General features: G+C 50.6%; 1 protein-coding gene and 1 non-coding gene across 2 annotated transcripts; both read right to left on the bottom strand.

Moving 5' to 3' along the window:
• Positions 1–1,061: 1,061 nt before the first annotated feature.
• Zp3 (zona pellucida glycoprotein 3) lies at positions 1,062–9,124 on the bottom strand. The gene is given in 8 exon segments (NM_001281602.1): positions 1,062–1,287; positions 1,945–2,081; positions 2,203–2,294; positions 4,006–4,123; positions 4,791–4,968; positions 5,052–5,155; positions 6,454–6,572; positions 8,788–9,124. Coding segments are annotated over 8 exon segments (1,269 nt in total). The 5' UTR covers positions 9,097–9,124; the 3' UTR covers positions 1,062–1,075.
• Positions 9,125–10,248: 1,124 nt separating this feature from the next.
• Positions 10,249–10,408, bottom strand: LOC121134074. The gene has a single exon (XR_005871104.1). It is a non-coding gene; the product is annotated as a U1 spliceosomal RNA (small nuclear RNA).
• Between the last annotated feature and the right edge of the window lie 4,678 nt (positions 10,409–15,086).

Genomic DNA, 15,086 nt, shown 5'->3' with positions numbered 1-15,086 from the left:
GCCCATTGAAGCTCTGAGTGTCAACGGCAGTGGTGGCGCACGCCTTTAATCCCAGCACTTGGGAGGCAGAGGCAGGCGGATCTCTGAGTTCAAGGCCAGCCTGGTCTACAAAGTAAGTTCCAGGTAAGCCAGGACTGTCAGAGAAACCCTGTTTTGAAAAAGAAAAAAGCCCTGAGGGAGTGTCATAACATCAAATTGCTAGAAAAGGCAAGATGCTGCAGGGCCTGGAGTACTAGAACTTAGGAGACAGGAACAAAATATTCAGGAACTCAAGCTTGTCTTCACTTATGCAAGTCCAAGACCGCTATCTCAAAATAAATAAGGATAGCCTTTTAGGCTAGACTGGGAATGTAGCTCAGAGGTGGGGTACTTAGCATGTGCAAGGCCCTGGATTTAACCCGCAGTCTCACAAAAATAAAGGCAGGGCAAGGTGATAGTCCACTTGAGGAGTTTCAAACCCAAAAATGAAAGCAGCCTTTCCCACTGAAGCTGAGAGTGAACCAACTTAGTAGAAACAGATGCTGGGACAGTTCTTCCTGATGTCATGAGACCAAAGTAATTCCCAGCCACCCCTTCTGAGGCCTGCAACCAAAGGGATCGAATCTCCTCCCAGAACCAAAAATGCTACTCCACACACCTCAGTGATCACCCAGAACTAATGTCATTTGCACAATCTAATTTTTTTTCTGCTTTGAGCTCACTAGCTACAGGATTTAAGGGTTTTTTTTTTAATGTTTGTATCTGAGTATATAACATGTGTGCAGACGTCTGGAGGCCAGATAAGGGCATCAGATCTCCTGGAGCTGGAGGTAAACTGTACTGTAAACCACCGGATGTGGATTCTGGGGCCTGAAAGAGGTCTTCCGGAAGAAAAGTGCTCCAATCACTAACCATCTCTCCAGCCCCTCACACAGACTAGGGAGGCCTCCAACTTTCTACAAAAACCAAGGATGACCTTGAACTCCTAACCCTCCTGTCTCCACCTCCAAGTGTTGAGATGAGAGGCATGAGGCAATCACCGGTCCCCCACTTCCCAACTCAGACACAGGCACTAAACCATTCAGAACTGGACTTTTTATTGTGAAAGGGATACAACATGGGAAGGGGTGTGACAACTCCTGGTGACACCGAGGACAATAGCAGCCAGGGTCAGGAATGCCACTGCGGCTAGGCCTAAACCAAGAGCCAAAGAGGTTTGAGCAGAAGAGGCCCAGCCCTCCACAGCCTGGTCGCTTGCCTTTCCCAGGAAGATCAGGGGTCCTACCGTGACATCAGCTTCGTCTCTCACTGTAGAAGAGCAGGACATGGGAAGGTTGTGCCAGATAATCATACTCAAGTCTTCAAGAATGAACCACACCCCAGCCCCTCACTGGGGATTTCTAGGCAGGGGCTCTACCACTGATCCACACCCCAGCCCCTCACTGGGGGATTCTAGGCAGGGGCTCTATCACTGAGCCACACCCCACACCCCAGCCCCTCACTTGGGGATTCTAGGCAGGTGCTCTACCACTGAGCCACGCCCTAGCCCTCTCACTGGGGACTCAAGGCAAGCACTCTACTGCTGAGCCACATCTGGTTTCTTGAGACAGGGTCTTCCTACACAACCCAGGCTGACCTTGAACTGTGATCTCTTGGCCTCCCCGGAGCTGGGATGACACACATGAGCCACTCAAGTTGAGTATATTTCCCAAGTGTCATTTTGCTCTGTCTCAGTGGATTGAATGAGGTATCACCCGACCAGCTGCATTCTCCCCAGTACCCAATGAATGTATTGAGAGAGCCTAAGGGTGACAGAGCTACAGCTGGGAAGAGAGGCTCTGCATCCTCCCCGCTGAGATTCAAGATATTACCAGTCCCAGAAGACATTCCCTAAGTCGACCGTCTTGATGGAGAAAGGAAGAGCGACAGGAGGTGAGGAATAGATGGCTCGAGCCTGTGACATACCGTGCCTGCGGCGTCTAGATGCCGACTTGGGCCACTGGCTCACTCCATGGGCCTGGTACCGTGAACGGCTTGAGCTACCACAGTCGCCACTGCTGCAGCAGCCGCAGACCTCAGCATCGCCCTCTACTGGCGACCAACTGAGAGGAGAAACAAAAACTGCTCAGAGCTCCCAAGAGGAAAATGTTTGTCATTCTATAGGTGAAGAAATAGACATGGGAGTGCCTGGGGACCCCCACACCCAGATTCTGGTCTTCTCACCTCTTGGAAGACCTGTTGAAGGAGCAGGCTTTGTTGAGCTCATCTGGGGTCTGGTTGGCTGGGGTGACTTTGAGATGACAGGTGATATAGATCTGAAATAGAGCCATGAGCAGGCTGAGTTTAAAGATGTGTTTGTATGTTTTTATTTTGTAAAAAGCCAGGTTGGTGGTGCAGCCACTTAGGAGGCAGAAGCAAACAGATCTCAGTCTGAGGGCAGCCTGGTCTACAGAGCGAGTTCCAGGACAGGTTACACAGAAGCAGCCTGTCTAGGGTGGGGGTGGGGGAGAATGTCGGCACCTTTTCAGAGGACCTGAGTTCAATTCCCACCACCTACACGGCTGGGATCTCTTTTGGCCCCTGCCGGCCCTGCATGATGTTTACAGACCAGAGCTCAGGCATGCACGCATGCACACAAGAGTTTTTGGTTTTCTGGTGAAGGAGAGCTAGCTCATTGGGCAAAGGTGTTTGTCACCAAGACTCAAGAGCTTGGATTTGATCCCTGGAGTCCACAAGGTAGAGAGAAACCACCAACTTCCATTGTCCTCAGACCCCCTCCACACACTCCACACTCTATTACAAAAAAGTTTAAGCCTTGTGCAGTAGCGTATCCTTTAAAATTCAGGCAGACCTGTGAGCCTCAGGCTAACCAGGATACTTAGTGTGAGATCCAAGCTCAAAACCAAAACACAAGAAGGAAGAAGTTTAATTTAAATAGCTGTTGACTTGATTGTGTTTGTGGACTGTGTGCTGAGGGCAAGCCCAGGGCCTCGTGTATCCACAAAAGCGCTACTCTGGAGCGCTGTGCACAGCCCAGCTCTTGCCTTTTTGAGGCAGCTCCATAGCCCAGGCACAGTGGGTTCTGGAAACCTAACTCTAGTCCTCCACAAGAGCTCTTAGCTGCTGAGCTATCCCCTCTCCTCAACTTTTATTTTCTGGGTGAATACAGGTCTCCCTATGTTTGCACTGACTGGCCTGAACCTCACATTTACAATCAGGCTAGCCTCATGCTCAGATCCACCTGCCTCTTTCCCCAGAGTGTGGAGATTAAAACAGGCGTGTGAGCCAGACAGTGGTGGTGAATGCTTCTAATCCCAGCACTTGGGAGGCAGGCGGATCTCTGCGAGACCACCCTGGCCTACAGAGCAAGATCCAGGACAGGATCCAAAATACAGAGAAACCCTGTCTTGAAAAACAAGTGAAATAAAATAGGTGTGTGTCACTATGCTCAGCCCAGTTATTTTGGGTTTTGTTATTTTATTATTGCATGTTTTGCCTTCACATTTATGCATACTTGGTGCCCGAGGAAGCCCTAAGAGTGTTGAATCCCTAGGAGCTAGAGTTACAGACGGTTGTGAGCCGTCATGTGAGTGCTAGGAATGAAACCCAGGTTTGCTGAAAGAGCAGCCAGTAGTACTGTCTTAAAGATGACTTATTTTTATTTCATGTGCATTGTGTGTTGCTTGCATGTGTGTCTGTGTGAGGGTGTCAGATCCCCTAGAGTCAGTTACGGGCAGTTGTGAGCTGCCATGTGGGTGCTGGGAATTGAACCCACGGTCCTCTGGAAAAGTAGTCAGTGCACTCTTAAAACTGCTGAGCCATCTGTCCAGCTCCTGTTTTATCCAGTTCGAAAGTTTAAGCCCCAACAAAGCCATGCCTGTGAGGGCCTCACTGAGCCCACAGTTTCTACTTGTTACCCTCTATTTCTAGCCTGTTAAGTCATTCACTTAAGGGAAGCACTTTTGGTAATGGATAACCAGACTGGAGGCTCAGGCTTATGTTCAACTGTGAAAGAAATTTCGTTACCGTATTTCTGGAGCTATTGGCAAAATGGAATACATCCACCGTGAACTGAAGAGTCTCCGGCCGGGGTCTAGGCACTTGAAATGCAGAAAAGCTCTCAGATAGACCATCCACAAGGCAACTTGGAAGGGAAGAAATGAAGAATGGAGTTAACCTATCAGCCAGGTCATCTCGTTACCAAAGTTCCGGGGAAGCCAGGGGTCTTTGTTTGCTCTTTGTTGCCGTGATAAAAACTGACCGACAGCAAGGTGGAAAGCAAAGTGTTTTGGTTTACAGAGGTCACAGCCGTCCCTGGGGGAAACCAAGGCAGAACTCAAGGGATCTAGAGACAACTGAAAGGCAGACCCCGAAGGAAAGGGACTGAAGGCTTGCTCAGTTCTGTTTCTTATATAGCCCAGGCCTCCGTCACTGCCTGGCTCCTCCTACATCAATTGCTAGTTAAGAAAAGCCGCCCACAGACATGCCCACAGGCCAATCTGATGGAGTCGCTTCAGTTGAAGCTCCCTCTTCTCAGGTGAATCAAGACGGTATCATCAAAGTGGCCCACACTTGTAATTCCAACACTGGGAAAGACAGGATTTAAGACTTCAAAGTCAGTCATTCAGTTGTGAGGAGAAAGGACATTAGCTGGAGTGGGGAGCAGGAGAAGGTAGTGAGGGTGAACCTGATCAAGATTCACCCATATGAAAAAGTCATAGTGCATCCGATTCATATAGCATGTGCTGGTGAAATACTTAAAAAGCCAAGGGGCAGTAAAACGACTCGCTAGGAAGGAGGCCAGGTCTCACCCATGGAAGTCCACAATGACATGATAGGGAGAGGCGGTCTGGTCCGGCGAAGGTGTGGCCACACAGCGGTCCACAAACAGCAGCAGTGGCAGATGGCTTCCAGTCTGGACCTCTGCCTGGAGGTAGGCTACCTCTCCCAGGTGGAAGGTGGGTGACAATTTCTCAGTGTTCCAGTTCTCTGAAGGGGCAGAGACGGGAGCTAAGAGACTGCCCAGAGGCATCTGCATCCCCCCCCCCAACTCCTCCATCCCCCTGACTCACCCTCCATCAGGCGGAGAGAGAAAACCAGCTTCTCCTCTGAGGACACAGTGGTGCTGAAGGGAACCCAGGTGGGCCGGATAGCGTGGCTGCTCACATTGCCCTGCCTGTGTGGATAGAAGCTACAGCTGCTTCCGTGTAACTCCACCCTGGCCCAGTTTGGGTGGGGTCGGGTTATCAATATCCCTACTCTTGTGACAGAGTTCTCGGACGATCAACTAGTTTGGCCAGGCCAAGGTCCCCAAAGGTTGGGCCTGTTAACCCCTTTGAACGCCTACAATCTGAAAGCAGCCAGACACTCCAACATGGGACCATAAACCAAAGCATGGAGGAGATGGGTCTGAGGGTAGGAGCTCCATTAGTAAATTGAGTCGAGGAAAAAAAAAAGTGTCCCATTCTGACTTGATTTCAAATAAAGGTGGGCTGGAGATATAGTTGAAAAAGCATTGGCTTAGCATAATGTGGTCCTGAATTCCATCCCAGCATACCGTAGACTATATGTGTGGTAGTACATGCCTGTAATCCCAGCACTCAGGAGGTCCAAGAAGGAAGATCGAGGCCGGGCTGATCCGACAGCGTCCAAAACTTTTTTTGGTTTTTTCAAGACAGGGTTTCTATGAATTGTTTTGGAGGCTGTCCTGGAACTCACTCTGTAGACCAGCCCAGCCTCTAACCTCCCGAGTGCTGGGATTAAAGCAGTGCACCACCAATGCCCAGTTTTTGCTGTGATTTGTTGTTTTGAGACAGGGTCTCACTATGTAGCCCTAGCCCAGGCTGACCTGGAACTCTTAGACCAGGCTAGTTTCAAATCAGAGATCCTCCTGCCTCTGCCTCTTTTTGCGCACTGAGATTTAAGGTTCACATGCCTCCATAGCAGGTTTCCTTCCCAATGGTTCAAATACTGAATGACTTTGTGGTGGGCTACAGCATACGCATGGCTACTGTGGGGGCATACATATGTAGGTCACAGCCCACAAGTCTGGAGATTGATCTCATGGGTGAGGGGGCCGGGGAGGCAAGCCGTCTCCACCCTACACCCCAGCATTTGGGAGGCTAACAACGGAGTTCAAGGCCAGCTAGTTACAGAATTCCAGGTCATCTTGTGAAGACACAAAACAAAGCCAGGTCGCTGGCACACTCTATAACCCAGCCTTTAGGAGGTGGAGGTAGGAGGAGATGAGTTCGAGCCTGCGCTTCACGGGATCCCGTCTCAACTTGGTCTCTCGCCTCCCGGAAAAAGGCAATCAGTCCGTTAGCGCACACCTGGCATCGGATTTTCCTCAGCAGGCTACCGCTTACAATATCACAGCTGCGAGCCATTTCCCCGTCAGAGCAACAATGGTAGTCCCACTTGCCGACAGCCTCATCCCACCCGGGGCCTCCCAGCAGCCCATCCCACACTGACCTGGGGTAGCGGCACTCAATAGGCACGTCCGCACGGTTAGTCCTCAGGATGGACAGGCCGGGCACAGGGCGGGGTTGGTGCAGCAGCACGGTGCTGTACACCAGGGCATCTTCCGTCACCTGAAAGAAAGGTTTGCTAAGATGTGTGCCACCACCGCTCCGCTGCAAGGTGTACCGTTAACCGGATCCAAACCGCACACCCTCGGGAGGCTTGCTTGGCCTGTGGGAAGGTCCAGGGAATCCAGCCGGGGAAGGCCAACCGTCAAGTCTCAGTTCAACCTGCCCTCTGCTGGCCACTAAAGCAGCTAGCTAGACTGGAGAAAGCTCAGTAACAGCATTTAGGTTCGATTCCCAGCACTCACATGGCGGGTCGCATAACCCCCAGTTCCAGGGGCTGCACCCACCCCTCCATGGTGCATATACATACAATCGAACCACCACACACAAAAAAGTTTTTTTAAAGTTGAGCAGACGGGGGTTGTACACATCACCTTTAATCCCCGCCAGGCAGAGGCAGGCAGGCAGGCAGGCAGCCAGAACTCTGAATTTGAGGCCAGCCTGGTCTACAGAGAGTTTCAGGACAGCCAGGGCTACACAAAAAAAAAAAACCCATATAGAAAAAAAAGTTGAACAGCTGTTATTAGTTTTGTGAGATAGGCCGAGCCCAGGTTGGCCTCAAACTTTTGATCCTCCTGCCTCAGCCTCTCAAGAGGCAATACTTGAATTACAAACCAAAGTTCCATTCCACCAAAGTCTGCTTTAGGGCACCTGAGAGTTTTAGGGCTTACGTAGTAAACATGGATGACCCTACAGCAGCTGCACCACTGGAAAATTACCCTGGCATGAATGAGGACTTCCCCTCATGGCACATGCTTTCCAACATTCCTGGACCCCACGCAACGAAGGCAGAATTGTATACAGCTAGCCGGAAGGTGTGAGAGGAAGAGACTGAGATCAGGTGAGGAACAGATCTGGCGCCCGCCTGGCTTAGCTAAGGGCTACCTACACCTGTCTCCAGGCTCAGCCTTGGCCATTTGCACCACCCCACCACAGTTGAAGTCTCCAGGCTCAGCCTCGCCCATTTGGGCCACCCCGCCCACTTGAAACTTTTGTGCTTTGTTTTTTGAGACAGGGTTTCTCTGTATTGCTTTGGAGCCTGTCCTGGAACTGGCTCTGTAGACCAGGCTGGCCTCGAACTCACAGAGATCCCCCTGCCTCTGCCTCCCCAGTGCTAGGATTAGAAGTGTTCACCACCAACACCCAGCCAGTTGAAAGTTTTTAAACAGGCTTTTGTGTAGCTCAGACTGTCCTTAAACCAAGAGCTAGATTACAGACATACAACACTTTTGGTGCTGAGGCTCAAATCCAGTTGTCTTATGCTAGGTCATAATGTCAGACCTGGAGAGACGGCTCAGGGGTTAAGAGGCTGCTCTTCCAGAGGTCCCAAGTGTGGTGTCCAGCAACCACGTAGAATGAGATCTGGTGCCCTTTTAATTTAAAGCTGGCCGGGCATTGGTGGCGCACGCCTTTAATCCCAGCACTCGGGAGGCAGAGGCAGGCGAATCTCTGTGAGTTCGAGACCAGCCTGGACTACCAAGCGAGTTCCAGGACAGCCTCCAAAGCCACAGAGAAACCCTGTCTCGAAAAACCAAAAAAAAAAAAAAAAAAAACCAAACAAAAAAACCAAAAAGCCCAAATTCCAGGGGCTCATCTGAGTTGAGTGTGCGGGAATCAATCCCCAGCATTGGCTATCAATTTTCTGTATTAGTGACTGGGTCCAGATTCTTATTTTTACTCTGACTTTTGAGGTGTGCTCTGTGTTGTTCTGTCTAGCTTTGATCTCAATATCTTCCCACTCCAGCCTTCCCAGCTGGGACTACGACTGTATATGCCTGGTTCAGAGTTTTGTTTTGTTTCTTTGTAACAGGATCTATCATGTAGCCAAGGCTGTCCTCAAACTGCCAATTCTCTGGCCTCTACTTGCCAAGTGCTGGAATTTTGGGTAGGGTTAACCTGACATGCCTAGTCAGGGACTTGTGACATCTCTAGCAAGTGCAGCGAGCTGCTCTATGTTCCTTCCCAACCCTTAGTCCCAACACCCTTGCATTCTCTCTCTGCGGGGAGGGACCACAGATCTGCAGGAGAACCGGAGTCGGGTGAGTAGGCTGGTCCCAAGAACACAGCTTCTTCCAGACCCCCTCCCCCCATTCACCAGCTTCCAGCAGCGCCAGAAGGTTTTCCACCGTCCTGCATCAGAGACCACTCCCTATTTACAGTGAAAGACAGTCCTATCCCTCAAAAGTTCCATCACCAAGCAAGCGACGCCCAGCCTCACCTGCACCCTGTTGCTGCATTCATGCAACTGGGCCTTGAACCTGACCACATCCGTAGCCACGGAAACCAGGGGCCGACAGTTTTCTGAGCCAAGGGTGAGGTCCTCGGGCTGTATGAGCTTCCCGGTGCCAAAAAGGTCTCTACTGACAGTCACCACGAGCTCAGCTTCCAGACACTCCACCTCCACGGATGACGTGAGCTTTCCTGGGGTCGGAGTTCCGCCTGGCAAGAGCCACAGAGGCTGGGAACAGCACTGCTTGGCGCCTCCACACAGCAGGAGACACAGGAGGAGCTGGTAGCTCAGCCCCATGGTACTGCCTGAATAAGGCCCGCTGCATAGTAGGGGGCAGAAAGTACCCAGGCATCTTATATCCCTGGATGACCACCCTCCCACCTGAATCCTCTCTACTTCCCTTAGTCTCGGGTGGAGCCCATCACCAACACATTATTAGACCTGTGGCCTCAAACCTCATCTGGACCAATAATTAGAATCTGGTGTGTAGTTTAAAGATACCCCCACGTGATTCCTGTCAAGGTTTTTATTTTCTTTTGGGGAGGGGTTGTTTAGTTTTCGGAGACAGGATTTCACTGTGTGACAGCCTTGACTGTCCTGGAACTCACTCGGTAGACCAGGCTGCCTCCTGAGTGCTGGTATTAAATGCCTTTGTCACCACACCAGTTTTGGTCCCCTCCCCCAGGCAAATACTCTACCACGGAGTCTGACTCCCAGGCCCTCTCCGGGGGATTCTAGGCAAGCGCTCTACCCTAAGCTTTAACCCCAGCCTTCTTCACGTTTTTATTTGAGGCAATCCTGGTAAGCTGCTGGCACTGGCCTCACGCTGTGGCCTGGCAGGCCTCAACTTTGCAGCCTCAAGCTCCCAGGTTGCCGTGATGAACGGCCTGGTCCTCGAGGCTCGACTTTGCGTGCACATTAAAGTCTGCTGGCCCATGAACTTTTACTTTCTCCCTCTTCCAACCCCAGTGCTCTGCGCTGTGCTGCGGCATACAGGAAGCCCATGGTTTGAGGACCAAGAGCTGTCACGGGTGGGGCCTGGAGAGAGGCTTTGATTGGAAGATGCAGGGCTTTTCTTAGAAACAGCTGGGGGATTCTTGCTGAATGAAGACTAAAAGGACTTAATTAGGCAGCAAGAGAAAACGCATGCGTGTGTGACCTATTTGACAGTTTGTCCTTAGGGGTGAGCTCCATTGTGACCAACACCTGCAGGTCAAAAGCCATTTAAGTTTATTCGTCGATTTTATATATTTATTATTATTGTTGGTTTTTCACTTGTTTTTTTTGTTATCTCAAGACAGGGTTTCTCTGTGTAACAGCCCTGGCTGTCCTGGAACTCGCTCTGTAGACCAGGCTGGCCTTGAACTTAGAGATCTTTCTGCTTCTGCCTCTCAAGTGCTGGGATTAGAATCATGCACCACCATTACCCGGCTTAATTTTCTTTTTAATGGGGGGAAAATTTAAAGTCCCCCACAATGACCAATTCTGCAGTGCAGTTTCTCAAATCGGGAGGATTTTCAGAGGTCAGGGCATCAGAAGCGCAATGGAGGGAGCTCTTCCAGAGAAAGCCATGTTCTTCATCATGGTATTTCCTGTACCAGACAAATGTTGACTTTTTTGCTTTTTTCCAACAAGGTCTTGCTATGTAGCCCAGGCTGGCCTTAAAAACATTTCTCCTTAGCTTTCCTAGTTGCCCAGATTACAGGTGTGAGCCACCACACCTAGTTTTATTTACTTTTTTTCGAGACAGGGTTTCTCTGTGTAGCTTTGTAGACCAGGCTGGCCTCGAACTCACAGAGATCCACCTGCTTCTGCCTCCTGAGTGCTGGGATTAAAGGCGTGCGCCACCAAGGCCCTGCTTTTTATTAACTATTTTTAAAAACATGTATTTAAAGCTGGGTGGTGGTGGTGCATGCTTTTAAGCCTCCAAAACTACACAGAAAAACCCTGTGTGTTGGGGTTGAGGGTGGGGGTGGGGGAATCCTAGAAGCTGAACCCCCAAGGAAAAGAATGACAAGACAAGCAGAAAAAGGTGTGTTTATTTGTGTGGAGGGAGGGGATACCATGTGCCACGTGGGGGTCAGAGGACAACTTTCAGGGTCAGCTCTCTCCTATCTTCTGGGTCTCCGGGATCCCGCTCATGTTGGAAGGCTTGGCAGCAAGCGCCTTTACCTGCCAAGCCATTTTGCCAGCCTCTATTTTTCTATTTAATTTTTTTCTTTTACTTTAGACAGATGAGCATGCTAACCTGATTACTGCTTACTTTTTTAGAACTATGGTCTCGCCGTGTCACTTCATCTGGCCTTGAACTCTGGGCTAAAGTAAGTTTCCCTTCTCAGCCTCCAGGTTTTTGCCACTCTATCAGGCTTCAACATTTCTGTATGACAACTTTTTTCTTTTTCGAGACAGGGTTTCTCTGTGGCTTTGGAGGCTGTCCTGGAACTAGCTCTTGTAGACTAGGGTGATCTCGAACCCACAGAGATCCGCCTGCCTCTGCCTCCCAAGTGCTGGGAAAAACATATCCACTACCATGGCCCGGCTCTACCCAAAAAAACGTTAAAGGCAGGAACTAAGGTTGTCGGTCAGTGGTGGAGCTCCTGCCTAGAATTCCCCAGTGAGGGGCTGGGGTGTGGCTCAGTGGTAGAGCACCTGCCTAGAATTCCCCAGTGAGGGGCTGGGGGTGTGGCTCAGTGGTAGAGCACCTGCCTAGAATCCCCCAGTGAGGGGCTGGGGTGTGGCTCAGTGGTAGAGCACCTGCCTAGAATCCTCCAGTGAGGGGCTGGGGTGTGGCTCAGTGGTAGAGCACCTGCCTAGAATCCCCCAGTGAGGGGCTGTGGGTGTGGCTCAGTGGTAGAGCACCTGCCTAGAATACCCCAGTGAGGGGCTGGGGGTGTGGCTCAGTGGTAGAGTACTTGCTTAGCATGTGCAATGCCTTGGGCTCCATCCCCAACATTACCATAAATAAATAGACAAATAATATAAAGGTGGAAAAAAAAGGTACCACTTATGTAAGTCATCCCCTTGAGATGTGAAAAATGAATTTTGATTCTTTTTTCCTTTGATGCTGTGATCTAAATCTAGGGCCATGCTTGTTGCATTCTAGAACAATTCCAGAGCACCTAAGAATGGAGGTCAATGGTGTTCATTGCTAAAATGATTCCATCTTATAAGTAATGAAAGATTTGCATGCAAAAAGAAGCATTTGACTGGGTGGTAGTAGCAGTAGCACACACCTTTAATCCCAGCACTCAGGAGGCAGAGGCAGGCAAATCTCTGAGTTGGAGGCCAGCCTGGTCTACGAAGTGAGTTCTAGGACAGCCAGGGCTACACAAAGAAACCCTGCCTCAAAAAACAAACTAAAGAAAGAAGGGGAAGGAAGGGAGGGTTTGTTTTTCAAAACAGGATCTCACTATGCAGCTCTGGCTGTCCTAGAACTCACAGAGATCCTCCTGCCTCCGTCTCTTGAGTGCTCCACCAGGTCTGCCTTTTTCTGCTTTTATGGGGACTGACTTGGACTTCCCAGGCATGTGCGGCAAGCATCTTCACCCGCTGGGCCTGAACGCTGACTGCCCCTTTGTTTCTTGCTTTATATTGAGAGAGGTCTCACTAGGTAGCTGAAGATAACCTTGAGCTCACAGTGCAGCCCAGCCTGCCTCTCCATCACCACTATCTGATGTTCAGCAGTCCTGCACAGGGGTAGGGACCCATTCAGGCTTTCCTGCAACCTGAGCCTAGAGGTAAGAGCTGGGAGGGGAAGGAGGGGCCACCTGGCCTCATAGCTCCCCCTCTTCCTCGGTGCCCTTCCTCTGGAACAGCTCATACCGCTGGGACCACCTCCACTCTACGGACGGCCTCCACCCTTCCTTTGCCTCTCTGGACCCCAAAGGTCAGGTGGGGACAGGCTGGGGCCATCAGCAGCTCCATGGCCAGAGACATTGCCTCTTCTCTTCTTCTAGCTTCGGAAAGACAAGAAGAAAGGTCTTTGTTGATCTGCATTTGGGGGGCTCTTCCCCCTCCTAAACTTCCCAGGGCAGAGGCTGTGATTGGAATTTGGATTATCTGGAGACAAAGGGACAGAGAGAGCCCAGAACATCCCCACAGGTATGAATCCTTCAGTGTTGCTGGTGTGTGAGCTATGAATCCTTCGGTGTTTCAGTGTTGCTGGGGTGTGTATGTTATGAATCCTTCAGTGTTGCTGGTGTGTGTGTGTGTGTGTGTGTGTGTTATGAATCCTTCAGTGTTGCTGGTGTGTGTGTGTGTGTGTTATGAATCCTTCAGTGTTGCTGGTGTGTGTGTGTGTGTTCTCTGTGTGTAATAACAGTTTATTTTTATTTTTAAGACTTCTAGAACCCCTTCTTAAAAAATATCTTAATATTATATTATTTATTTACACACACACACACACACACACCACACAGGACAATCATCACAGGGCAATTTGCAAGAGTGTTCTCTCCTCCCAACATGTTGGTCCTGGGAGTTGAACTCAGGTCATCAGACTAGGCAGCAATCGCCTTTACCTGCTGAACCAATTCATCATCCTGAGACCCTTCCGATTGTTCTGTTCTATGACTGCATCCATAGCCACAATTTCGTTCAGTATTCAACAGATACTTCCTCAACACCTTGTGCCATGTGTAAGCATTGAATGAGATCTTGGAGGGTCTGCAGGTCGGGACGCTCATGGCGATAGCTAGTGTGGGCAGACACTGGGCGGGCAGACACTGGGGAACCCTTCCTTTGATGACATTAGCCCATTTAGTGTGGCAACAAGGATAAGGGAAAGGATACCAGACCATTTTGCAAATAAAAACAACGAGGCTTCGCAGCTTCTCCCAGCACCAGGGCTGAGAGGAAACCTAAGAGCACTCAAGAACCCTGGATGGGTAGTTAAGACCACTTGCTGCTCCTGCAGATGACCAGGGTTCGATTCCCAGCACCCACATAGTGATTCAAAGCAGTCCCAAGGGAGCCAATGCCCCCTTCTGGCTTCCCCAGATACCAAGTGCGTAGTCAGTGCCCATGTGTCCCTGCAGGCAAAGCACCCACACCATAAAACAAGAAAAGGAGTACTTGAAAGAACCTGGACGGCAGCTGTGGTGTTGCCGGTGCCTGTAATCCCAGCTTTCATGGGGGAAACGGGAGAGGGACGAGTTCGAGCTCACCTTTGGCTACATAGGAGTTTGAAACCCGCTCTAAAAAACAAACAAAACGTCTGCGGCCACTTAGGACAGGGACAAGGCAAGTCTCTCCACTGCTGTTCACTGACGGTGTGGGGCAGAGGCTGGATTCCCCAGCATCTGTGATGAAAGAGTCAGGCTGTCTGGGATTTAAAGTCCTTATCGGCTATCATGGGGGAGAGGGGTTTTCTCTCTGACTCCTAGGCTGCAGAAGCAGGGAATACCATAGTGGCAGCTGAGGATTTCTGGCAGGGGCTTTGGAAGACATGGAAGATATCCGTCCCTCAGGAAGGGAGGTCAACTGGCTGGACATGGAGGAAGGGCTTTCTTAGAAGTAGGTGGCCTGGGAGCCATGGGAAGGTCCGGGAAACTATGTATGCCCACCAGGAAAGATTGGCTTGCAGCTGTCATCCTTCATACGGTTCCCAGTCCCCCGTGCCCCAGCTGTCCCCAGTCAGGGCAGGAGGAGGACAAAAGGTGACTATTCTGCAGGGGGCTATCCTGGGCCTCCATGAATGGGGTGTTGAAAACCTCGTGTCCACATCCAGATTTGTTTTCACCTCTCTGCCCGAATGCACTGTCTGCATGCCAGGGTGCAGTCAAAAGCCAGGAGAGAAGCTCCAGGGAGGGGCGCCGTGCCCCTGGGCACCTTAGACTCCGTGGATCCCTGCACAGGATATTTCTCCTCCACAGTTGCCCATCCCCAAGGCGGCTAGGAGGCGGGGTGTCTTCTCCTCCAGCCCCGTTCTGCCCCCTCTCCACTCCAGACGTTTTCTGCATCTGTGCTTCTTCCTCGACTTATAATCTGGAGTCCTGAGAGCCCCGTCAGCCTCCAAAACAGCCCCCATTGGTCCCAGCCCAAACACTCAACACCAGCTTCACATTCCTGCTGAAGACTGAGAGGAGGGGGTGCACCTGTGGGACAGGCTGAGTGCTGAGTGCATGAGCGATGTAAAATTTCATTAAGATTCACAGGTAGAATTATTTATGTATTTGTTTGTTTTTAGGCAGGCTCTGGCTGGCCTGGAACTCTCCTTTAGACCAGGCTGGCTCGCAAACTCATAGAGGTCTGCCTGTGTCTGGGAATTTTTTTTCAGCCGGACCTCG

This window comes from Mesocricetus auratus, unplaced genomic scaffold (assembly GCF_017639785.1).
Source record: "Mesocricetus auratus isolate SY011 unplaced genomic scaffold, BCM_Maur_2.0 Super-Scaffold_100025, whole genome shotgun sequence".
Taxonomy (NCBI): Eukaryota; Metazoa; Chordata; class Mammalia; order Rodentia; family Cricetidae; genus Mesocricetus; species Mesocricetus auratus.
This window is presented reverse-complemented; position numbering and strand designations above follow the sequence as displayed.